Source organism: Physeter macrocephalus, chromosome 16 (genome assembly GCF_002837175.3).
Source record: "Physeter macrocephalus isolate SW-GA chromosome 16, ASM283717v5, whole genome shotgun sequence".
Classification (NCBI taxonomy): Eukaryota; Metazoa; Chordata; class Mammalia; order Artiodactyla; family Physeteridae; genus Physeter; species Physeter macrocephalus.
The window spans coordinates 49,793,068-49,819,412 of NC_041229.1; the positions used below are offsets into that span (position 1 = coordinate 49,793,068).

The following is a 26,345-nucleotide window of genomic DNA, read 5'->3' on the forward strand; positions in this document are numbered from 1 at the left end:
AATAGAACTACCATACAACCCAGCAATCCCACTACTGGGCATATACCCTGAGAAAACCATAATTCAAAAAGTGTCATGTACCACAATGTTCATCGCAGCACTATTTACAATAGCCAGGACATGGAAGCAACCTAAGTGTCTGTCGACAGATGAATGGATAAAGAAGATGTGGCACACATATCCAATGGAATATTACTTAGCCATAAAAAGAAATGAAATTGAGTTATTTGTAGTGAGGTGGATGGACCTAGAGACTGTCATGCAGAGTGAAGTCAGAAAGAGAAAAACAAATAGCGTATGCTGACACATATATATGGAATCTAAAAAAAAAAAAAAATGGTTCTGAAGAATCTAGGGGCAGTACAGGAATAAAGACGCAGACATAGAGAATGGCCTTGAGGACACGGGGAGGGGTAAGGGTAAGCTGGGACAAGGGGCAGTACAGGAATAAAGACGCAGACATAGAGAATGGCCTTGAGGACACGGGGAGGGGTAACGGTAAGCTGGGACAAAGTGAGAGAGTGGCATGGACATATATACACTACCAAATGTAAAACAGATAGCTAGTGGGAATCAGCCGCATAGCACAGGGAGATCAGCTGGGTGCTCTGTGATCACCTAGAGGGGTGGGATAGAGAGGGTGGGAGGGAGACGCAAAAGGGAGGGGATATGGGGATATATGTGTATGTATAGCTGATTCAATTTGTTATAATGCAGAAACTAACACACCATTGTAAAGCAATTATACTTCAATAAAGATGTTAAAAAAAGAAGTGTTCATTATATTACATTAATCTCTCTATATTTCTGCTTAAAATATTTCATATAAAGAAGAGAATCTGGATGAATGTATGGAAAATGATACATAACATTTTAATATAACATTTGTCTTATAACTCCTTTCTTTTCCTCCTCCATTTATTCTACTTATTAAATGCTAAAACACTTCAGGTTTATTACTTACTTTCTTGATCTTTTGTATCATTTCCTTCATACTCAGCCCCCTGGATAAACTGTAAAATGTTCTGCTTAAAGAACCTCTGGGCTAGGTCCAATACATTTTCTCCATTATCATTGAAGGCTTTCAAAGCTTGGGAGGCACTGCTCATTCTACTGAGTAGGTATTTAAAACAGTGAAGGTGGCCTTCCATGGCTGCTAAATGAACTATAGGTGAGAGAAAAAATAATAATAATTGAACTTTAAATTGACAATAAAGTATCTTGAAAAAAGAAACAGCACATTAACTCTAATCCTCCTAGGAAGACAACTATACCTATCCTATATAACAGGGATGTACTCTGGATGCAAGGATAACAGACCATTTTTCCAGCTTACATGTCCTTACTCAGTCAGCCTTCTAGTCAAGCCACAGCAGTAGATTAAATGGTTGAATAGCTACACTTACTGTGAATGTAGAGAGGCCAAGTGAGGGTCACCAAAGAGCAGGTCTCAGAAAATTTTCTTGGAAAGTGAAATCCCAACTGTGCAGCTTATAATTATATGAAAAAAATGCCTTCTATGTAATATAGGTGCTAGATAGATAAATTTATCTTAATATTTTGGAAAAAAGTGGCACAAATAAACCAAAATAGTCACTATGCAAATAGGGGTGATGTTATTTGTATCACTATGTATTTTGTCACTTTTTCATAAACATTTTTATTATAAACAAGAAGACTAGATCAAAATTGCAGACTAAGCACACACACTATTTCACCATTTCTTCTCTTAAATTCTTGAAAATAATAGAAAGATATTTTTTAAAGCCACAAAGGACAAGAAAAACAGACAAGAACATCATGAACAGACAAGAAATGTTAAGGAATCCCTGAAAGAAAATATCAATATAATGAATCAGATTGAGGGACAGCCATAACCCAAAAGCTGCAAAAAACAGGAATGGTCCTGGGGTATTACAAGCTTAGAGGCAATGATTACAAAGAACAAGAGAGCCTTTACACCTCTTGAGAAGTGACTATTTGGGAAAGACTCCAATTTGTATACAAATCTTGGCTCTGGAGAAGTAGGGCAGTGCCCAAGTGACCAGTAAAACTAAGTAACAATGTCCACAAGATAAGTAGTTGGCACATGCCACTGTACACTTTCTCAGCTGAACCTTCCACTAAAAAACTCCCCCTGAAAGTTCAGACTCCTCTAACTGCTTACTCATCATATACATGAAATGTATCATAGGCATTTTGAACTTAACAGGTCAAAAACTGAACTCCTTACCCTTTTGCATACATATTCCTTACACAGCTTTCCCCATCTCAGTTAATGGAAATGCTCTCCTTTCCATGAAGGTCAGGCCAAAAACCCTGGAGCCATCCTTGACTCCCATTTCTGTCACTCCCCACATCTAATCAATCAACAAATCTTACTGGCTCTATCTGTAAAAGATACACAGACCCCAATTACTTCTCACTATCTAGTCCAACCAAACAGTAACCTAAATTATTGCATCAAGCTCCTAACCGCTCATGCCCACACCCTCACTACAATCTAGTATTATAAACACAATAGCCAAAATGATGGTTTTAAACATAGATCATGTCACTCCCACGCTCAAAATCCTTCAATGGCTCTTGTTACCTCTCTGACCTCATCATCTATTACCCCCTCACTTCTGTTCCAACCACACTGACTTGCTGTTACTGAAATACGCAAGGCACAACCCTGCCTCAGGAGCTTTACACATTGCTGTTACATCTTCCTAAAATGTTTTTCCCCCAGGATATCAAGACTTGCTCCCTCAATTCCAAGTCTTCACCCAACTGTCACCTCTTCAGTGAAGGCTTCCCTGACTACCCTATTTCAAACTTCATCCCCTGTAGCACTCTACTCCCCTTTGCTATTTAATCCTAACACATATACCTATTTAATATAATATATATTCTGTTCATTCATTTTTATTATTCTCTGTCTCCCCCCTCACCACACACAAAGGCAGAGACTTTTGTCTGTTTTATTTGCAGTGGTATCCCCAGCACCTAGGGACTGACACACAGATGCTTAATAAATTTTGAATTAATAGTTTTTAAGAGAGAGGTCTGAATATAAGCAGTCTAGTCCTGAGGCCACATTCTTAACCTCTACCTTATACTATTAAAAATATACTACACATGGTTATAAAATAATTATACATGTTTAAGGAAATAAAAGTTGAATTTTTTTTTCAATGAGCGGGCAACAAGAGACTAACAAAGTGATCAGGCAAATTCAATAAAGAACTAAATAAAAATGAAATTCCCCCCTACCTGTATTAAAGAAAAGTCAATTCCAGGTGGAAATGTGAAAGTAAAATAATAAAATTCCTAGAAGATAATATAAAAGAGTGTCTTCATGAAATGAAGACTTTCTGAATCCTGTTAAAAGAAGTCTTTCCTTACTTTTTTTTTTAACAGGATTCAGAAAGTACTAACCATAAAGGAAGAGCTTATTAAACTGGACTACAGTAAAATGAAAACTTCTATTCATCAAAAGATATCTTAAAAGAATGAAAAGGCAAGACAATAGAATGGAAAAGACACTTAAATGGAAAAGATATTTGCAACACATGTAAGTGACAAAGAGCTTGTAGCTAGAACTTATAAACAACCCCTACAATTCAATTAGAAAAAAAGAGGAACAACTCAATTAAAAAAAAAATGCAGAAGCTTCAAACTGGTATTTCACAGAAAAAAATAACTAAACAGCCATTAATCATATGAAATGATGTTCTACATCTCTAGTCATCAGGGAAAATTCAAATTAAAACCACAATGAGATATTACTCTACACTCAAAAGAATGACTAAAACTACAAAAACTGATAGTGCCAAGTGCTGATGAGAAAGTGGAGTAACTGAATGCCTTAAACACTGCTTGTGGGTGTATAAATTGATAACAACCACTTTGGAAAGTCAAAAGAAGCCACACACAAAAGGACACCACTGTATTATTTTATTCCATGGAGTTCAGAAAAAAAACAATACTAATTTTTATGTTGGAAGTCAAGGTAGTGATTAACTTTGGAAGTTGGCAGTAACTAGACAGAGGACACGAAGGAGACTACCCTGTTTCTTGATTTAGCTGATGGTCACAGAGAAGTGTTCACTTGTGATAATTTAGTGAGCTGTGCATTTGAATTGAGCGTTTTTCTGTATGTATGTTATACGTCAAATATAAAAAATTTTTTAAAAAGACTGAGAGTGGGCTTCCCTGGTGGCGCAGTGGTTGAGAGTCCGCCTGCCGATGCAGGGGATGCATGCGGGTTCGAGCCCCGGTCCAGGAAGATCCCACATGCCGCGGAGCGGCTAGGCCCGTGAGCCACGGCCACTGAGCCTGCGTGTCCGGAGCCTGTGCTCCGCAACGGGAGAGGCCACAACAGTGAGAGGCCCGTGTACCAAAAAAAAAAAAAAAAAAAGACTGAGAGTAAAATAGTTACTTCCAGATACACAAAAATTGAGAGAGTTCATACCAACAAACCTTCACTAAATGAACGCTAAAGGATGTCCTTCGGAAAGAAGCAAAATGATCCAAGATAGCAGTGTCAAGGGATGGAAGATGAGGGCAGGGAGGAAGGTCAGAGCCAAATTATGAAGGCCCAGCAAGCCAAGCTAAGGAATCAGAGATCCACTGGGATCTAGGGAGTTTTTAATAATCAAAGTGATTATTTTGCCTGGACTTCCCCTTCATTTGTTTGCTACCTAAGATTCCTTTAAGACATAGTTCAAGTATTGTTTCAGTAACCAATCTCACTGTGGTCTAACTCTCTTCTGAACTTCTACATCACCTCTTAGAAGAAGACAGGGTACTTAAGAGCATAGGTCTCAACTGGCTAGTTGACCGCAGACTAGACAACTGCAATTAGCAAATTAACTCAAATACACTAGTGTCCACCATCTGTACTATTATTTTTTTAAGTAGTTTGTGGGGAAGAGACATATGAAGTTAAAAAACAATAACACTAGAGAGTAGATGAGGGAAACAGCTGGTGGGAAGTGTAAATCCAAGTTTAATTTTGGATATTTCTCTTTTGCAAATATGGTTCCAGAAAAAAAAAATTAGTCACATGATGGGTACATAACATAGACATATTATAAGATAAAAAATGTTCATGCCAACATATTTACTACTTTAGTTTTGTTAGGAAACCTTAGAATGATGACAGTTCAAATTTCTTAAACATGACCAAACATTGTTAAAGTTTTCATTAATAGAAAAACAAAATATTTGCTTTTGCAAATACCTGGAAGGTTTCCATTGTAGTCCACATCTTCTATGCTACATCCCCATTTAATGAGAAGTTGCAAACAGCCAAGCCGCCCATGAAAAGCTGCATAATGCACAGGTTTCCACTCTCTCTTATCAGTCACGCTGGGATCCTAGAGGTAACATTCATAAGGACTCAGTTTTTTTATGTTTTGTAGGGGAAACACTAAGTCTAGCAGCTTAATTCTGCAAATGAGAATTGGAGGCTGTTCTTAAAACTATAAGGCAAACACTAAATATCATAGAAATATTTACTGCAACCACTGATTTGAACATATGAGCTAATAATATACAAATGAAATTATAAACTCTTTTAAAAAAGAACATAACTAGCCACATAAAAATCGTTTCTAAAAAGGAACTTAACTAGTCATTTTACTGGTCACAAGTTCCTGACCAGTAAAATGAAAGAGATGGATTCAAAAGATCAAATCTGGGCTTCCCTGGTCGCGCAGTGGTTGTGAGTCCGCCTGCCGATGCAGGGGACAAGGGTTCGTGCCCCGGTCCGGGAAGATCCCACATGCCGCAGAGCGGCTGGGCCCGTGAGCCATGGCCGCTGAGCCTGCGCGTCCGGAGCCTGTGCTCCGCAACAGGAGAGGCCACAACAGTGAGAGGCCCGCGTACCGCAAAAACAACAACAACAACAAAAAAATCTAAAACAAATGATCAAATCTTATCCTTGGGAACATAACCAAAGAGTTAATGAAAAAATATTTAACTCTTATAGAAGTTATTTTTTACAACCACTGGGTAATATTAAAAATAAATATCACAATAAATGAAATTTCTGCAGATATATATCACTTTCTAAACTAGCGTATGAAATAAGAGTTACAAAAGAAACAGGTAAACACACAGCAATTCAGAAATATTTACAATCCCTGGTTAAGATGTGTCTGGAAGCTTCAGTATCTTCCCTGCTAAACTCTGAACTGACATGAAGAATCCATAGCCTCTGAAATATTTTGTACCACTAAGCTGTTTTTGTTGTTGTTGTTGATGATTTATCTAAATTATTGCTCCCATGTTTAAAGATAGAAAAGCTAAAGAGAGAGATCAAATTACTTCCTCAAAGTCACATAAGGGATTTACAAAGTCAGGAAGAGATAACCAGACTACCAAATGTTAGTCCATATGATATGGACTGTATGGACTATAGTCCATATCATTATACATTCTCACTTATTAACAGGAATCCCTCACCACTCCACTTCGGAGCATTATTTGTAAAGTGAAAGAATGTCCGTGTGTTGTAGCAAGGTGTAAAGGAGTGCATCCACGATCATCTTGAGCTGCCAGATTGGCTCCATTAATTATAAGAGCCTGGAAGTAGAGAAATAAGAATGAGTTTATATGACTATAGATGTTAAATCATAAATGCAGATGTAGATTATTTAAAGGCAAGGAATTTGTTAACCTATAGCTAAGCTATTATGTAAGTTCTTACATGTGTGCTACACACAAAGTGTGAGAAATTCTTAGCTAGTCCTAAGAAAATGCTTGAGATCCTTTTTAACATTGCCTAGGAGACATGTATACCCGATTTCACATTCTGATTTGAGCATGTACATGCAATTTATAAAACAAACTTTTCATGAGCACAGATTAACAACCACTAACTTAAATAATTTAATGCTAAGCTAATAAAATTGAAATTTAAACTTCCTCTATTTCAAAATCTTTTATTAACTGGGTTTTGAATACAATAAAAGGATTTCATTACTAAAGTAACTAGTTCTAAGCTCCAAATCAAAATTCTAACGGCATCTGAGGAGATTCCATCTGAATTTACAATTGGCCCAGTTTCTGTATATGGGTTATATCATATACACAACACACCCCTTTATATAATATACAGAGTAATTGGTTTAAAAAATTATTAGCAAATATTTTTCAGTTTTATCTCCCTCAGACTTTTTTTCCTTTAACCAGCCTATATTTACCAGCATCTCAGCAAAAGTTTACTTAGTCATAATTCCTACCAAGAGTTTTAGGAAGAACAGTATCCATGATTTTGCCTGACTCCCATTAACAAACTAGTCAATAATCATCACAAACCACATACTGAGTGCTTACTATGTCACTACAAAGAATATGAAGATATATCAACTTAGGGAATTAGGACACATGTAGAGACAAAGACAATCAACTATACAAAGCAGTCCTTGGTAAGTAACAACTACACAGTACAGTACCCCAAAGCATCAAAAAAGCTCTAAGAATGAAGAGATAACTTTGGGGAACAGAAGGACAATCAAGGGAGAGGGAGTGGGTTAAACTAATGCTTAGAGGAAGGAAAGCATCAAGTAAAGCTTCATTTGACCCTGATATGCCCTTAAGTTACTATTGTATTTGCTCCTTCCTTTCACTGCCTACTTTTCAAATACCTCAATGCCTCAACTTCAAATCCACCTGCAAATTGGGTGCTGTCCCTATCACTGCATAGAAATATAGCCAACCTCCCCCTATAGAGAGTTCTCTAGTTCAATGGCATTTCCTTAAGTGCTATTCCCCTTAGTTTTATTCTGTACGTGATAATCTGCCTGACTTCAACTTCTTCCTTCACTTGCACAGCGCTAATGGGTCCTGGCTCTCTATCTCTCTTTCTCCTCTGAATTCCTTACTCATTTCGCTGCTTCCTCCCATCGCTACTAGTAACATTCTTCAACATTCAATCCTCAGTACTCTGTACTCTTCTCTAAGCTTTATTACTCCTGAAATCTTTGTCACCAGTGTCCTTTTCAACTGCCCTGTCCTTCTGCACCCAAATGACCTATAGGCACCTTAAACTCAACATGGGCCAAAGTTGAACTCAACATCCTTCCTCCCAAACCTCCCCTGCCTTTCAGATGTCCCTATCTATAGTGCCATAATTATGTCGTTCTGAGTCAAAACCTTAGTCTCACTACACTTTGCCAATGCCTGCTATGCAAGATGTTTTAAATAATTTTCTTTGTTTCCCACTGCCACCAACTAATCTCACCCTCTACGGTTAGTGATAATACCAAAAGTATCTGATTATCTTGCTTCCAAACTCTCTCTTCATCCTACATAATCCTGGATACATCTTGCTAGAATAATTTCCTGAAATATTGTTTTCATTACCACATTCCCCTGTTAATGTCTATGTGCATGTGTGTGTATGTATGTATGTGTGTGTGTATATACATATATATACACACACATATACATGTGTATAGTATACATATAAAATTCTCTTTCCTATACAAATGAATCTTTATTCTACTCCTAAGACATTTTACAAATCTGGCTTTATCTAAACTTAGTTCAGAACAAATCATCTACACTCAGTCAAACTCATATAATGGTATATTCCTTGAACACACCTCATTTTTCCAATTCAAAGATTTCACATAGAATTATAGCATAGAGGTTAATGGGACAAAGTGTAGGTTCAAACCCTGGCTTTGTCACTAACTTAAGCAACGAACTTAACTCTCTGAATCTGTTTCCTAATCTACATGAAGGGAAACTCATAAGATTATTGTATTAAATGAAGTGATGCATGGGAGACGGTGATTGACACATAAAAAGTGTTCAATAAATAAAAATCATTATTTTTATTTGCTCCTGACACCGTCCCCACCTACAATGCTTCTTCTCTACTTATCTTTTTAAAATCAACCCATTCTTTTAGGATTAGCTGAAGTTTCATTTCCTCCATTTATGATTCCCCTATCTTCTCTTAAGTTCTACAGTTCTTCTCATCTATACTTTTCATGAGAACCTTACTCAGAGACTGTGATTTGTACTGTTTTGTAACTCACTGAGTAAAGCTACTGTCATTCCCAATAGAATCTCAGGCTTCTTATAGGCAGGGACTGTTTGCTCATATGATTTTGTATTCCTCGAAGTTCCAGTCCATTTCACGACATTGATTAAGTCTATTTACTCGAATAAACTAGATCCTGCCACATATTAATGTATAACTCTGGCCAGGAAATACATTAAATGAGGAATTTTAGGCATGGCAAGCTATAAAGAAGATAATCTGGGCATGACTATGACATCCCTTAAAACAACCCAAACACATAGCCAACTGCTTTAGAAATAATATAATTTCCGATCTTATACAATCTGTTTGAGTGACAGTTGGTACCAAAATATCTGAGTCCTGGAATCCAGTAAGTTTTTGTTTAGAACATAGACCTACTAAGTCTATGGGATCAAATTACTAGAATAAAGGCAATAGCCCAACAGAACTATGCTAAAGTAATTAAACTTATTGAATTTTTTAAAAAAAGTAACCAAAGTTATTATTACCTGCATGCAAGCATCCTGTCCCCTGATGGCAGCTATGTGAGCTGCTGTCCAACCTGTCACGGTTGCTTGTGAGAGATCAGCTCCATGCCAGAGAAGCCAATGAAGACACTACGTTAAGAAAATACCCACGTTAACAGATGTTAGCAGATATTTTTAACATTTTTATATCTTTAAAGTTAGTCTATCATCATGAAATACTACAGCCTGAGAAGCATCATAAATGAATGAGGGGGCCAGGTATAAGAAAAACACAAGCACAATGATATGGTAACCCACATTTGACCTTACTGTTGGGTAAACAATATGGAGTGGCAGGAGCTGTGGCAAACTGGAGACCATATTCCTTGTCCATACTACTACTTGAAATACTACTCAATCCCAGCCAGTTTTTGCAATGAGTGAAATGCTGGTCCATATCTTACGTTTGACCAATACTCTGCAAGCCAAACAAAACACATCTGTGGTCAGATTCACTCAATGGCTACCAATTTACAATCTCTGCCATAGATCTTTAAATGGATCCAGAAACTTCTGTATCAGAGAAGACACTGTAATTCTGATGATACTTTCTAAGAAAATAAGTGGCATATTAAACAAAGTGAGGGAGTAAAATACATCTTCATTTAAGATTTTTTAAAATTAACTTAAGTCTCAATATAATTCAGTACTAGAGGTCTGTGCCACATATAGTGTTACTCTCTTTATATGTTCAAGTTTGTAGATTCCACCTTAAAGAAGTTTCTTTCTTTATAAAAGAATTGATTGTATCATTAAGATACACTGTCACATCAATCATTGCGATATCATTTTTTGAAAAGGCAAATCATTTAGGCATCATTTGCCTGTCATGGAGATTAATGGCCAATAAAATATGGGGGGGTGGAGTTGAACCTCACTAATAATCACAGTAAGTCATTCATTTACTCAACAAATATTTATGGAGAACCAACTATATGCTAACACTGTACAGGTACTGGAGAATAAAACCACTATAAACATTCATGTACAAGTTATTTATCTCTCCGGGGTAAATATGCAGAAGTGAGATTTCTGGGACACAGGTAAGTATATGTTGTTTAACTTTATAAGAAACTGCCAAACTGTTTTCCAAAGTGACTGTACCATTTTACATTTCTACCAGCAGTGTATGAGAGTTCTAGTCGCTCCATATCCTTGTCAATATTTGGTATTACCATTTCTCTGGGTTATGCTTTTGTTTTTGTTTTGCCATACTAACCGGTGTGTAGTGACACCTAATTGTGGTTTTAATTTGCACTTCCCTAATGGCTAATGATGTTGAACACTTTTTTCAAGTGCTCATTACCATCCACATGTCCTCTTTGAGAAAGTGTCTATTGAAGTCATTTGCCCGTTTTTAATTGGGTTGTTTTCTTACTATTGAATTGTGAGTGTCTCATATATTCTGGCTACAAGTTCTTAGTCATGTTTATGATTTGCAAAGATTTTCTCCTATGTTTTCTTCTAGAAGTTTTATAAGGTTAAGTTTTACATTTGTTTATCATCTGCTTTTAGTACGTTTTCACATATGGTAGCAAGTATGAGTTGAGGCTCACTTTCTTACGTATGACTGTCCAACTGTGCCAGCACCATTTAATAAAAATACTATCTGTTCTCCATTAGATTGCCTTTGCATCTTTGTCAAAAATCAACTGACCAATCAGCAGGACTTCAGAAATGGCTAAGTGAGGAGCTTAGTAAAACCTCCCCAGGAAGCAATGACAAAGCTAGACAAAGTTGTCAAAAACAACCATTTAGGGAATTCCTTGGCAGTCCAGTGGTTAGGCCTCCACGCTTCCACTGCAGGGGGCACGGGTTTGATCCCTGGTTGGGGAAGTAAGATCACACATGCTACGTGGTGCGGCCAAAAAAAAACCATTTAAAGACTCTGGAAGGCATACAACAAAATGAGAAGCATTTATTCAAGAAAAATCTACTGATTCTCAGAACACGGAGAGCCCGTGGCATAGTAGCCTGGGACTACAAGGATCCTTACCCCCAGCGTCATGATGCATAAGTTCTACCCAGGTGGACAGCTCCACTGCCCTGCTGGAGGGACTGAAAAGTCCATGCCCAGGCACATTTTCAAAAACAATTCTAATCCTCAGTGGCAACAATTTAGGAAAGCCAACATCAGAGCTAGCCTGAAGTCATGACACTTGTTGGGGCAAACAACAAAACTAAAAACCACCTAGAAAATCAACAGAAAAATACAAGAAATGAGACAGCCAAAGTGGGCCTTGCTAAGATTCCACTTATCCCTTGTGATCTAAAAAGCTGTGTACATGTACAAAGTCACTCATACTCAGGAAAGACTGAAGAGGTCCCAAGTTGGCTAGACATTCTTGGCTAGACATAAGGCCTTGAAAACACAGGGAAAAAAAAAAAAAAAAAAGCCAGGCTGACTTGTAAACTGCTTGAACTTTGAAAACACTCCCCAAACCCCAAACAGATCTATCAGCAAAAGATGGACTCCTTACTGGCTCAAGGTATTTAGGCACAACCTCTGATTAATCACTGGCTGATCACTAAGCTATGCTGACCCAGGGGTGACCCCTATGAAGCCAGGCTTAAAAATAAAAACAAGAGGGGAATTCCCTGGCAGTCCAGTGGTTAGGATGCCACACTCCCACTGCAGGGGGCAATGTATAACTGAGTCACTTTGCTGTACAGCAGAAATTAACACAACATTGTAGATCAGCTATACTTCAATAAAATTTTTTTAAAAAGAATTCTAATATCAAAGTTATTGTGAGGAATAGACAATACACTTTGTCAATACATACCAAAACTCAAGGCACCTAATAAATACTAAGCACTGCAAAAAATTAAATGTTCAGTTTTCAAAATGTCCAAACTAAAAAATTGTGAGACATACAAAGAAAACAAGAATGTATAACACATACACAGGAAAAAAAAAGGAACTGATAGAAACCATCTCTGAGGTACTTCCCTGGCGGTCCAGTGGTTAAGACTCCGCGCTTCCAATGCAGGGGGCACAGGTCCCATCCCTGGTCAGGGAACTAAGATCCCACATGCCATGAGCTGTGGACAAAAAAAAAGAAAAAAAAAGAAACCATCTCTGAGAGGGCCCAGATGCTCAACTCAGAAAGACTGCAAAGCAGCTACTAAATATAGCTTTAGAGAACTAAAAGAAATTATTTTTTTAAAGAATTTATGTTGGGACTTCCCTGTTAGCAGTGGTTAAAAACCCCCGGAGCAACTAAGCCTGTGCACCACAACTACTGAGCCCACGTGCCACAACTACTGAAGCCCGCACGCCTAGAGCCTGGGAAACTAAAAAATTGTGAGACATATAAAGAAAACAAGAATGTATAACACATACACAGGAAAAAAAAAGGAACTGATAGAAACCATCTCTGAGGTACTTCCCTGGCGGTCCAGTGGTTAAGACTCCGCGCTTCCAATGCAGGGGGCACAGGTCCCATCCCTGGTCAGGGAACTAAGATCCCACATGCCATGAGCTGTGGACAAAAAAAAAAAAAAAAAAAAGAAAAAAAAAGAAACCATCTCTGAGAGGGCCCAGATGCTCAACTCAGAAAGACTGCAAAGCAGCTACTAAATATAGCTTTAGAGAACTAAAAGAAATTATTTTTTTAAAGAATTTATGTTGGGACTTCCCTGTTAGCAGTGGTTAAAAACCCCCGGAGCAACTAAGCCTGTGCACCACAACTACTGAGCCCACGTGCCACAACTACTGAAGCCCGCACGCCTAGAGCCTGGGCTCCGCAACAAGAGAAGCCACTACAATGAGAAGCCCGTGCACCACAACAAAGAGTAGCTCCCACTCGCTGCAACTAGAGAAAGCCCGCACGCAGCAATGAAGACCCAATGCAGCCAAATAAATTAATTTTTTTTAAATTATTTTTAATGAATTAAACAAAAATATGACAATGATTCATCAAATAGAAAATAAAGAGACAGAAATTTTTTTAAAAAAAGAAAATTCTGAAGGTGCAAAGTATATCTGAAATAAAAGTTTACTACAGGGGCTCAAAAGCTGATTTCATCTGACAGGAGAAAAAAAATGAAGTCTAACAAAACACAGTTTTCACCAGCTGTTAATTTAGTGATCATTTTATAGTACCAACATAAGTACCATGAGTCTTAAGAAATTTCAGAAAGGATAACAAAATGTAAAGGTATTGGGATTCCCTGGTGGCGCAGTGGTTGAGAGTCCGCCTGCCGATGCAGGGGACACGGGTTCGTGCCCCAGTCTGGGAAGATCCCACGTGCTGCGGAGCAGCTGGGCCCATGAGCCATGGCCGCTGAGCCTGCGCATCTGGAGCCTGTGCTCCGCAACAGGAGAGGCCACAACAGTGAGAGGCCCGCGCACCAAAAAAAAAAAAGTAAAGGTATTAATGCAGTACTCAAATAGAGAATTGGGAGATAATCCTCAAATGAGAAAGTAGAAAGGCGCCAAAACCTTTTGATCTAGATTTATTTTTGTTAAAATTTAACAAACATTTCTTGAACAGCTGCTATGCACTATGCTAGACAGTAAAAATATAAATTTAATTCAACAAATTCATCAATACAACAAACATTTATTGGGAACCCGCAATGTGACTCCAATATGCCAGACACTATGCTAGATGCTGTGGAAAAAAAGATAAATAAAACCCAAATGGTACCTTCAAAGAGCTCAAAATCTAACAGAGAGGGACTTCCCTGGTGGTCCAGTGGTTAAGACTCCGTGCTCCCAATTCAGGGGGCCCGGGTTCGATCCCTGCTCAGGGAACTATATCCCGCATGCTGCAACTAAGACCCGGCACAGCCAAATAAATAAATAAATATTTTTAAAAAAGAATATTAAAAAATATCTAACAGAGAATGCAATTCAATGTGATAAATACAATTTTTTAATGTGTGTAAAATTGAGGGAAAAGTTGCTAGTTGGATGATAGTGAGGGGGGAAACACAGAAGGCCCTGCCAAGCGGGTGCTACCTGACCTGGATTTCAACAAGCTAACCACTGGGAAGAGGTGAGACCAGGCAGATGAAATGACATGTATACAGTCTATGATAATATGAAACAGTGGACTAGTCTGGGAAATGACAGTAGTCACCAGTACTGCAGCATAAAACAAGTCTGATGGGAGATGAGGTTGGAGAGGTAAGTCTACCGTATTAAATAGCTTAAACTTTATCCTACAGGGTATAGAGAGTCACTACGGGGACTTAAGGAAGGTTTTAAGTAATAGCAGATTTTTGTTTTAGAGCAATAATTTTGTATGCCAGTTACGAACTAGAAGTAGACAAGACAGGAAAGAATGAAATCAAGTAGCTCTAAGGCAGTGACTATGAAGGTGGAAAGGACAAATTTGAGAGACAAAGACGGAACAGAATCAACTGACTTAGGGATCAGTTCTCACTACATCAATGTGCATCATGAAGCACTTGACCTAGACAAATGCTGATACTGTGTTTTGCTTCTGTAAAATCCTGAGACAACTCAATATGATGCAAATGACATTAGCCTGGAAAACTAAGAAAGGGAGGGAAAAGAATAACAGTTTAGTTTTAGACCAACTAATTTTAAGATGCCAGTCAGATATGCATGAGCTGTTGATAAGCGCCGGATGCAGAAACCAGAATACAAATTCTGGAGAGAAAGCAAATCAATGAATTATTATGTAGAAGTGATTAAGCCAAGGAAATCTAAAAATAGCCTGGAGACAGAGTGTAAAGTTGAAGAGAGACACCCACTGGCAAGAGCATAAAGAAAACCACTAATTTTAGAGAAGGCAGGGTAGGTTAATCAGAGAAGCTGAAAAGATCCCAGGAAAGAGATGAAATAAATAGTATAGCAACAAGTCCTATGCTATTTGAAATATGGCAGAGTAAAATCAGTATTTCCTCCTCTCTTCAAAATCATTTAAAAAATTTTAAAAAGAGCAAGAAAACCCCATCTTTGATGAAGCTAGGAGATATCTGAAACCACAAAACAGATGGGAAAGCTGCCAAAGTATAGATCAAACAGGGATGTGGGAGCCAACAGCAGAGAAAATCCCCACTCAGGGCTGTAAGCACAGAAAGACCTGTCAAGGCACATTTCTCCCAGGTGAGAGGAAGCCACTAAAAGGCCAAAGCAAAAACCCCTACAGTTCAAGTGGGGCACACAAACTGGTGGAGAGAGATTCTTTGGACCAGATTTGGTTCCAAAAAGCAGAAAAGCCCAAACAAAGAAATCACACAGAGAAGCCATATTCATGGAAAGCAGACTCTGTTTGTGTGGCAGGGAAAAAAGAGAGTTGTATAGTGAATAGGCCTACTGCAGCCTACAGACTGGAGAAATGTAATAGCTAAAATAAGCTCCCCACACACAACCATGAATCATGAGAAAAATTCCAGTTGGCTTTGCACACAGCCCAAGAATAAGAAGTTGTGCATACAAATGAACTTATCTATGAAACAGAAACAGACTCACAGACATAGAGAACAGACTTGTGGTTGCCAAGGGGGAGGGGGGTGGGAGAGGGTGGATTGGGAGTTTGGGATTAGCAGATGCAAGCTATTAAATACAGAATGGATAAACAACAAGGTCCTACTGTACAGCACAGGGAACTATATTCAATATCCTGTGATACACTATAATGGAAAAGAATATGAAAAAGAATGTATATACATACGTATAACTGAATCACTTTGCCGTACAGCGGAAATTAAGACAACACTGTAAATCAACTATACTTCAATAAAATAAATTAATTTAAAAAAAAAAGAAGTTGTGGGCTTCCCTGGTGGCGCAGTGGTTGAGAGTCCGCCTGCCGATGCAGGGGACACGGGTTCGTGCCCCGGTCTGGGAAGATCCCACATGCCGCGGAGCGGCTGGGCCCGTGAGCCATGGCCACTGAGCCTGCGCGTCCAGAGCCTGTGCTCCGCAATGCGAGAGGCCACAGTGAGAGACCCGCGTACCGCAAAAAAAAAGAAAAGAAAAAAAAAAAAAGAAGAAGTTGTGCATAAAAATATTCACTAAGCACCGCTTGTACTAGTGAAAAATTGAAACCAATGAAATATCCATCAATCAAAAAAATCAATAAGTTCTGATATATTCATCTAAGAATAGACTATTACAACATGGCTGAAAGGAATTAACTAGAGTACATATATGTAACCATGTCATTAAAATTCAAAAACACATTGTTGAACAAAAAAGCAAGCTGCAGAATAATACAAATAATATGATGACATTTGTATAAAACATGTCCGGACTTCCGTGGTGGCGCAGTGGTTGAGAGTCCGCCTGCCAATGCAGGGTACAGGGGTTCGTGCCCCGGTCCGGGAGGATCCCAGCCCCGGTCCGGGAAGATCCCACATGCCGCGGAGCGGCTGGGCCCGTGAGCCATGGCCACTGAGCCTGCGCGTCCAGAGCCTGTGCTCCGCAATGCGAGAGGCCACAGTGAGAGACCCGCGTACCGCAAAAAAAAAGAAAAGAAAAAAAAAAAAAGAAGAAGTTGTGCATAAAAATATTCACTAAGCACCGCTTGTACTAGTGAAAAATTGAAACCAATGAAATATCCATCAATCAAAAAAATCAATAAGTTCTGATATATTCATCTAAGAATAGACTATTACAACATGGCTGAAAGGAATTAACTAGAGTACATATATGTAACCATGTCATTAAAATTCAAAAACACATTGTTGAACAAAAAAGCAAGCTGCAGAATAATACAAATAATATGATGACATTTGTATAAAACATGTCCGGACTTCCGTGGTGGCGCAGTGGTTGAGAGTCCGCCTGCCAATGCAGGGTACAGGGGTTCGTGCCCCGGTCCGGGAGGATCCCACATGCCGCGGAGCGGCTGGGCCCGTGAGCCATGGCTGCTGGGCCTGCGCATCCGGAGCCTGTGCTCCGCAACGGGAGAGGCCACGGCGGTGAGAGGCCCGCGTACCGCAAAAAAATAATAATAATAAAAAATTTTTAAAAAAAAGATGTCCTTTAAAACAGTGATATAATCATATATAATAACAGCATAAAACATATATGGTAATAATAAACACCAAATTCAGGGTAATAGTTATCTCTGGAGTTGGAAGGAGAGAAATGACACCTGGGAGGGGTGCTCAGGGACTTCAAATATATCTGTGATACTCCATTTCTTTTCCAAAAATCTGAAGCAACTGCAGCAAAAATATTAGGATTTGATAGAGCCAGGTATGCATTACGTTATCCTCTGCAAGTTACCCTCTATGCTTGCCTTAGGAACCCAGCCGCCACCCTGTGAGGAAGCACCGACTAACCCACGTGTGGGGACCTCACAAAAAGACCCCCATGGAGAGGGATCAAGGGGCCCAGCCTACAGCCAGCACCTACTACCAGATGTCTACGTGAACAAGCCTTCAGAAGATTCCAGCCCTGTCTTTTAAATCTTCTAGGTGGAGCCCCAAGCATCATGGAGTAGAGACGCTGTCCCTGAAATCCAAATTCCTGGTTCACTCCTCAGCATAAATAAATGGTTATTTTATACCACCAAGTTTTAGGATAACTTATTACAAAGGTAACCAGAACACCCAAATGTTAGACTGAACTGAAAAGAAAAATATTTGTATATAAATGTATAACTGAATCACTCTGCTGTACAGCAGAAATTAACACATTGTAAATCAAGTATACTTCAATAAAATAAATTTTTTTAAAAAAAGAAAAGAAAAATATTTTCAGTGCCTAGCATAAGGCCTCAGTCCCGTTTGCTAAATTTACAAAACTGTTAACAGCATTAAACTCACCTCAGTTTAATAATTTATATAGTTTCTTACCTCCAAACTGCCAGAATGTGCTGCCCAATGTAAAGGGGTAAATTTATGGAGAACGTCAACTTCATTAATGCTGGCACCACGTTCTACTATTTCTGAAAGCTGCTTTACATCTCCAGCGCGTACTGCATCATGTATGCTACCAAAATGCACTTTCTTCCTGGCACCTACTGAAAACAAAATTGCTTAAAATATATTACAAAACTAAAAAAAGACTAAAGCAATGATTGAACTGAAAGTACAAAATCACTTTGGCTTTCCAAATAATTTACTACAAAGATGTTTGTGCTTAACATCTTAATCTGACTTCAATTTCAGCTCTAATATGTAAAGAGCACGGACGTTGTCACCCCCATCCATACAGGAAAAAAGCAGAACATACAAAGTCAACAACTTTTCTTGCACTCATCAAAGAATTGAGGTCTCAGGACAAACGGCCACCCTGAATTTGGAGAGACAGGCAAATACAGAGAAACACGGTCAAGTTCAGCTTACCTGAAGCAGAAGCCACTAGAACCATAAGCTTCTAAAAGCACTTAAACAGTAATTTTGACAAATTGCTGGGGGCTAGGTATGTAGTAGCCTAACAGTAAGAAACTCCTCAGGGCCACAGTCTTAGGAGGTCCCCTCATTTTCATAGATTTTACCTTCAAAACTCCACCAGATTATCACTGTGAAAAACCAAGAAAAATCACCTCATGTCTTTGGTAAAGGAGGAGAGAGGTAACCATTTTGAAATCTGCCCAGCTATTCTCTGTAACAAAGGCCTACTCTCCAGTGAAAAAGACTTTATCAGAACCTTATCTCACATAGGCAGATATATTTTACTAATATTTTTCATATCTTTCTCATATGTCCTACACTAAGAAAGGAATGGCAGGTCACAATTTTTACTTCATATATTCTAGCGTCTTATATTTTATAATATAATGTTCCAAACATCAAGACTGGATTGTCAGCCTTACTGTACCGTGAAATATTTTAACGTGCATTGTGAACCAGAAGTAATACAAGTATCTAAGCACGAACAGACAGTTATTGGAGAAGGAAGAAGTAAATAGTTCAATCAAAGCATTTCCTAAACCACACAAACAGGCACAATTACTGACCTCAAATTGTTTTGAAAAGAACTCACCAACACCTCTGGCAGATAATCTATGCAGCCTTGTATTACTATTTTTCTATGTATACGTCCTCTCTCCACAATTAGCATGTTAATTTCTTGACAGCTGAAATCATATCTTATACCAACCCTTAGCAAAATGCTATGCATTTTACTCAAAAGTCCTTTGAGCATGCACCATATGCCAGGCACTACGATAACACAATGAATAGACATGGATTTAAGACATTTTCTTTCCACTGACACTTTAAAATCTATTGGGATAAATTCGATGAAATCGAAAACCTGACAGTAACATCCTAAGAGATTACAGGTAAAATAAAGGAGGAGGAGGAAACACTCGAGCAAGACTTTGAAGAACAATTAAGATCTATGCATATGGGAAAGAGAGTAATGAAGCACCCCGAGAAAACCAGACCACTTGGTAAATGTTTAATGATGCTAATCCCCTAGGTCAGACCTTTATTACTCTCCTTTATGTTTGTTTTTTTAATATTTTGGCCATGCCGTAAGGCATGTGGGGTCTTAGTTCCTCGACCAGGGATCGAACCCGTGCCCCATGCAGTGGAAGCACGGAGTCTTAACCACTGGACCTCCAGGGACTTCCATTATTCTCCTTTAAACTAGTACTGCAAGATCTACAAATGATGTTCTACCCACTCTAATACATTTTATACAGGGATGCTCTAATCCATCGTATACAAGGACACTATTCTGATCACTTCATTCCTCCACTCTGAACTGCTTCTGGTTATCCACTGCTAGTCTAGAACACCAAATCCAAACCCTCAGTATGACAGTCTATGCCCTCCCATAATTTGGCTCCATCTAATTTGACAGCCTTTTTTCTCACCACATTCCGTTCCAATTTATTCATTCATCCACTCATCCATCCACTCAACATTAATCTGGTATCTACCATAAGGATAAAAAGATGAAGACATGGTCTCTATCCTCAAGGAACTAACAGAGATATACAAACACAAATTACAAAACAATGTAGTAAGAGCAATGACAGAAATATTCATAAGAAGTTATGAAAGCACAGAAGACTTCTAACTCAGCTAGGGTAGGAGGGAAGGAGAGCAGAAAAAGATTCCTAGAGAAGGTAACACCTAAGATGAATCTTCAAGGATTAGCAGGAATTTGCCAGGTGAAAAGGATGCGGGGAAAGGCATCCTGGACAGGTCAAGAAACTATAAAAATACCCACCCTATTGTTGAAGCATAACGTGGAAGGAAAAGAGGTTAGAATTAGACAAGAGGTAGGCTCTGCTGGAACTTGTTGAACTTGAGCAGAGAGTGGGGAGTCATTGAGGGATTTTAAGCAGAAGAATAAGAATGATCAGATTTGTAATGCTGAGTTTATATGGCTGGCTGCAGTGAGGTGAATTCATTGAGCAAAGGGCAAGAGTAGAGACTCAGGGAGACTGTGTAGGAAGATATCTACACGAGTCTACACCAGAGAGGTTGCCACCCTCAACCAAGTGAATGGCAGTAGGAACAGAAAAGGACACAGATTCAACATGTATTAAGGAAACAGGATGAACTGAACTTGGATGGATACAGTGGGTGAAATAAGGGAAAAGTAACAGGACAACTCCAAGGTGTCTGGCTTTGTTACATAAGTGGTGTACTGCCAGAGACAGCGAACACTAAAGGACAGAGAGGGCATATGAATACAAAATTATATTCTGAATGTGTTGATCTTGAGGTGCCCATGGAAGAGTTCCAGAAAGGAGTTGTACATATGAGTCTGCAGCTCCAGTGAGAGGTCTGGAGTTGAGTTCTCAGTGTTAGCTGTGTCTCAGTATTAGGCAGCTTTTTCTGATCCCCAACCTCAACCTACACTGGAGCCAATGGCTCTCTACTCTTCTTTATAGCATTCATCACACCAGTAATTACTTGCTGAGTATTCATCTTCCCCACTAGAAGGAAGGAATGTGCCTGTCTTCTCTGCTTACATATCCTTAAGACAAAGCACATAATAGGCACTCAATAAATATTTACTGTATGACTGAATGAATAACAGATTCCGGGGTCGTTGGTAGGGTTGAAGCCATAGTACATGACAAAGAAAAAAGCACTAATGATGGCACTATCCAAGGAAAAAAGCAACGTTTTAAGAAGAGGATAGAAGAAAATTCAGGGTAGATAAGTAGATAGGTAGGTAGGTAGAGTCAGTAGAGTGGAAGGATAGGTAGGTAGGTAGGTAGGTAGAGTCAGTAGAGTGGAAGGATAGGTAGGTAGGTAGGTAGGTAGATAGATAGAGTCAGTAGAGTGGAAGGAAGAAAATGAGATAAGTCTAATAATATCTCCACAGAGTCAAACGCTGCAGAGACGGTAAGAATTTAAAAGGGTCCATACATTTTAACAAGAGTTGATGTCAGCTGGGAACGAAGTCTCAGGAATGCGCGCAGATAGAAAAATAAAAAAGGAAGTAAAGCTGAAAGGCAGGATGGGGGCCAGGTGAGCAGCTTTGGGACCTACTGAAAGGTCAATTAAGGGAAATGAGGAGTGACAGGTGAGAAGGGGAACTGCCAGAAGGGGCGAAGCTCCTGTGAGCTGAAGTGAGAAAAGGGGTGTGGAAGAGACGAGGGCCAGCGAAGTAATCTGACTCACACGGGGTCGCAGTCTCCGTGGAGAAGGTGGAGGGGCCTGAACCGGACACCCCGGGCATGGTGCGACCCCTCGGACTCCGGAGAGGAGTCGAGTCCTGGCCCCTGCTGCTGCGGCGGTCTTCGCTCGCTGTCACCCACGAGCCAGTGCAGCAGCGGCTGTCTTCCTCGTCGTCGCTAGGCCCGGGGACGCCGTCCTCCGTCGTTCTCTCCCAGGAGCCCCGGCAGCGGGAACCTTCGTCTTCGCTTTCTCTCTCCCAGAAGCGGCGGCGGCTGGCGTCTTCGCTGACGCTCACCACGGAGGAGTCGCTGGCCACGTAGCCGCGGTCTTCACTCACCCCCTCCTCCCAGGAACTGCTGAGGCTGCGGCCGCCATCCACACTTCCGCCCTCCCAAGAGCCACTGAGGCGGCGGCTGTAGTCGTCACTGCCTCTCTCCCCGGAGTCACTGGTTCGGGGACCCCGGACCTTCCTGACTACCTCCCAAGTCCCACTGAGACGGAGGCCTCGGTCTCCTCTGACCGTTCCCACGGAGTCACTAGTGGGGTGGCTTCCGACTTCACTTAAACTCACGTCGCTGCTGCGGTCTCCCCTTACTCTCTCCCAAGAGTTGCTGGGACGGTGGCCACCGTCTCCCCTGACTCTCTCCTGAGAGACACTGCGACGGTGGCCCAGGTCTTCACTGACCCTTCTCGAGTCATTGCGGGAGAAGCCGACGTCTTCACTTGCTCTTCCCGTCGGTACCCTGCAGCGGTGGTCGCTGCCTTCACGGATTCTTTCCCAGTCTTCGCTACGACTAAAGCCCTGGCCTTTGCTAACTCTTTCCCTGGATTGGTCGCCGCGATGGCCGTGCCGGCCGTTTATCCTCCACACGCGATGGCTGGTGCGGCGGCCGCCGTCTTCGGTTGCTACTCCCCGCGATTCGCTGTGGCGGCGGCCGCCGTCGGCGAGTACCCTCTCCTCTGAGTCGCTTTCCAGCGTCCCGACTCCAGCCACCTGGTTGCAGCGGTGGTGGAGCCGTCACCTTGGATATGAGTAAACTTCCGGCGTGCTGCGGTCATTTCCGGTTCTTCGCGGTCGTGCGTCACTTCCTGCTTCCCTGCTCTTCTTTTTTTTTTTTTTCTTTTTTCTTTTTTTTCTTTTTTTTCTTTTTTTCTTCCCCCAAGGCTCCAAGGCTTCTCCTCTAGAGATGGTGGAATGGACTGGTTTTTGGTGAAATTCCGCTCGGTCTCACATTCAGCCTGTCTAGGCCCCGCCTCTATAACGGCCTGGCATAGGTCGCACCCGCCGTGGCTCGGCGACGCACGTGGAGACTCCAGGACTGCAGTGTCGGCGTAGGTGACATGTGTGTGTGCCTCGGGCCGGGCAGGGCCTTTTATCCTCGGCAAACCGACTGTCATTTTTAAGTGCTGATTGGAGCATTGGAGAAAATATATTCTTACCCTATCATTTCATAAGTATGGACAAAAGACCTTACGGAGGAGTTAGCAGCTGCAGCGCTATCATTGTTGCGTGTTACTACTGCCAGGCTCTTTGATAATCGCTTGGTACTAATTCTCACACTAATTTTGTAAGGTAGGTGTTATCCGCATTTTACAGGTGAGGAGATTCAAGGTATCAGTAATTTGCTAAGATCCAACAGCAGGTAAGTTGTGAAGCCAGTATAAAAACACAGGTCATCAGTCAAAAGACTGCACCAGGTCTCCTGACTCCAAGGTTCCTTTCACTGTAAAATGTTTACTTTCAACAGTTTGGCCCAGATCTTTTTCTGCAACCCTACTGCATAACGTGTATTCTTCCATTCATATTTATAGCAAATGTATGGGTCAGGTCTTGTGCTAGCAGCTGAAAACACAGAAATTAGAATTCTCTGCCCTCCAAGGGCATCACCCACCTTGATTTTCCTCTTACCCTGTTTTTTCCCATCCTTTTGCCACAGGTTTTGTTTAGTGAACACAGCTGGCACATTCCCCTGACCCTACCTTTTCTCTCTTGAAATATAGTAAATGCCTTTCTTTAACTTCCATGGCCTCTTGTAACATTAATAACTTCCATTTGTTGAGTTCTTATGATGAGTCTGGCACTGTACTAAGCACTTTATATTACTTTTTCTGTTTAATCCTTAACATAACCTACCAGGATAGTATTACTGTTCCTTTCTACAGTTAGAGAAGTATAGCACCAAAGTTAATTGCCTGAGGGTACACAGCTAGTAAGTATTAAGTCCCCGCATTAGGTTTCCAACCTAGATCTTTGATTTTGCTGTGCATACTCCTCGAAGTCTCTGAATTCCCACAGCCTTTATTAGACCACTTATCATACTGTATTACAATTACCTATTTAACAGTTGGTGCTCACTCCTACCCCCCAGGGACTCTGACCTTCTTGAAGGTAGAAACTGTATCATTATTCATCATGGCATTCCTAACATCTAGAGTACTTAGTTGAAGGGTTTACTAACTGTTGTGTAGGTGAGTAAGTGGGTTGATGGTTGGTTGATTGTCTGGTGGATGAACTGATAGATTGAAAGTAAAATTTTTCAGGGACTTTGCTGGTGGTCCAATGGTTAAGACTCTACTTCCATTGCAGGGGGCATGGGTTTGATCCCTGGTCGGGGAACTAAGATGCTGCATGCTGCTCGGCGTGGCCAAAAGAAAAGTAAGAAAAAAAAGTAAAATTTTTCAGTTGGAAAGGAATTTGGGATTAGTCAGCCCGATCCTCTCATTTTTGGAAATGGGGCAACTGAGGCCTGTTGTCTTACCAGACATCTATTGAGTTATTAATATGGGCCAGTTTTTATGCTAAATGATTTGCAAATAGTCTTAATCTGTATTATTATTTCTATTTTTACAGGTGAAGAAATCAAGATTTGGCCAACATTCCATAACTAGGTGGTGGGGAGTTGGAACCCACTATGACTGAACTCCAAATTAATACAGTGTTTGTAGCCACTTATATAATAATTGTAAAGGCATTACTTTTTTGCTCTGTTGTATGGATAAACAAACTGAGGCTGAGGGAATAAGGCAGCACACTCTTAAAGGATACACACTTGGTGGAAAGGATCAGAAAAGGAAACAGAAACATAGAGAAACAGAAAAAGTAAAATCTCCCAAAATAAACTTGAAAGGAATTAAAGATAAAAGCAGAAGTTAATGAAATAGAAAATAAAATTGATCATAATAGTAGCTGGTGTTCAAAAAGAACAATAAATAGACAGCAACTCTGAGGAAGAAGAGGAGAGAAAACAATATCAGAAGCAAAGGGAACACATTACAGATATGAGGGACTTTGAAAACAAGTGAATTATTTAGTGTAAACTTATAATCTTGAAAATTGACTTGGACAATTTTTTAGGAAAATATAAATTTAAAAAAATTGTCTCAAGAGTTAGAAAATGTTAATAAACTGATAATTATAAAAGAATGCCTGGGCTTCCCTGGTGGTGCAGTGGTTAAGAATCTGCCTGCCAGTGCAGGGGACACGGGTTCCAGCCTTGGTCTGGGAAGATCCCACATGCAGCGGAGCAACTAAGCCCATGTGTCACGACTACTGAACCTGCGCTCTAGAGCCCGTGAACCACAACTACTGAGCCCGCCTGCCACAACTACTGAAGCCTGCATGCCTTAGAGCCCGTGCTCCACAACAGGAGAAGCCACTGCAATGAGAAGCTCATGCACCGCAGCAAAGAGTAGCCCCCGCTCACTGCAACTAGAGAAAGCTCGCACACAGCAACAAAGACACACGCAGCCAAAAATAAAAATAAATTAAATTAATTAAAAATGTAAAAAAAATAAGAATGCCTTATGTATCCCAGACAAAAGTCACTAGGAACAAGGCATAGAGGAAAATGGAGTACTTTCCAGCTTTGAAGGTAGCATAACCCTAACAATCTAAACAAGGATAGTGAAGAAAAACTTACACCTCAGTCTCACTTATGAATATACATGCAAAAATCCTAAGGAAACTAGGAAGCCAGCAGTGCATTTAGAGAATAATGTTATAACCAAGCTGGGTTTATCCTTCTAGTACAGGATGGGTCAACATTAGACAATATAGTAATGAAAATTTCCTACATTAATAGATAAAAGAAAAACTATGATCTTAATTGATACTGAAAAAGAACTTGAAAAATTAGCATCTATTACTGATTCAAAAAGAAAATAAAATTCATATTAAGCAAGTAATAAAGAGAAGTTTGCTTAACTGGATGAAAGGTATCAACCAGAAATAAACAGCATGCTAATGTCATAGTCCAGGTTATCTG

General features: G+C 40.1%; 1 protein-coding gene and 1 long non-coding RNA gene across 10 annotated transcripts in view; one reads left to right on the forward strand and one right to left on the reverse strand.

The window, feature by feature from the left end:
• Nucleotides 1-23,093, reverse strand: part of ANKRD42 (ankyrin repeat domain 42) — a 101,476-nt gene extending 78,383 nt beyond the window's left edge. For all 9 annotated transcript variants that reach the window (XR_008615358.1, XR_008615359.1, XR_003676326.1 and 6 more), the window contains exons 1-6: nucleotides 22,084-23,093; nucleotides 18,343-18,509; nucleotides 9,538-9,645; nucleotides 6,457-6,576; nucleotides 5,231-5,366; nucleotides 965-1,165 (exon numbers count right to left, since the gene is read on the reverse strand). Coding sequence is in view for 6 of the 9 variants with exons in the window: in XM_028477328.2 (XP_028333129.2) it covers nucleotides 965-1,165; nucleotides 5,231-5,366; nucleotides 6,457-6,576; nucleotides 9,538-9,645; nucleotides 18,343-18,509; nucleotides 22,084-22,141 (790 nt within the window). In the remaining 3 variants the exon portion in view is untranslated. The remainder of the gene's footprint in view (nucleotides 1-964; nucleotides 1,166-5,230; nucleotides 5,367-6,456; nucleotides 6,577-9,537; nucleotides 9,646-18,342; nucleotides 18,510-22,083) is intronic.
• Nucleotides 23,094-23,244: 151 nt separating this feature from the next.
• On the forward strand, nucleotides 23,245-26,144 carry LOC129392881 (uncharacterized). The gene is made up of 3 exons (XR_008619611.1): nucleotides 23,245-23,653; nucleotides 24,668-24,736; nucleotides 24,932-26,144. It is a non-coding gene; the product is annotated as an uncharacterized lncRNA (long non-coding RNA).
• Nucleotides 26,145-26,345: the final 201 nt, after the last annotated feature.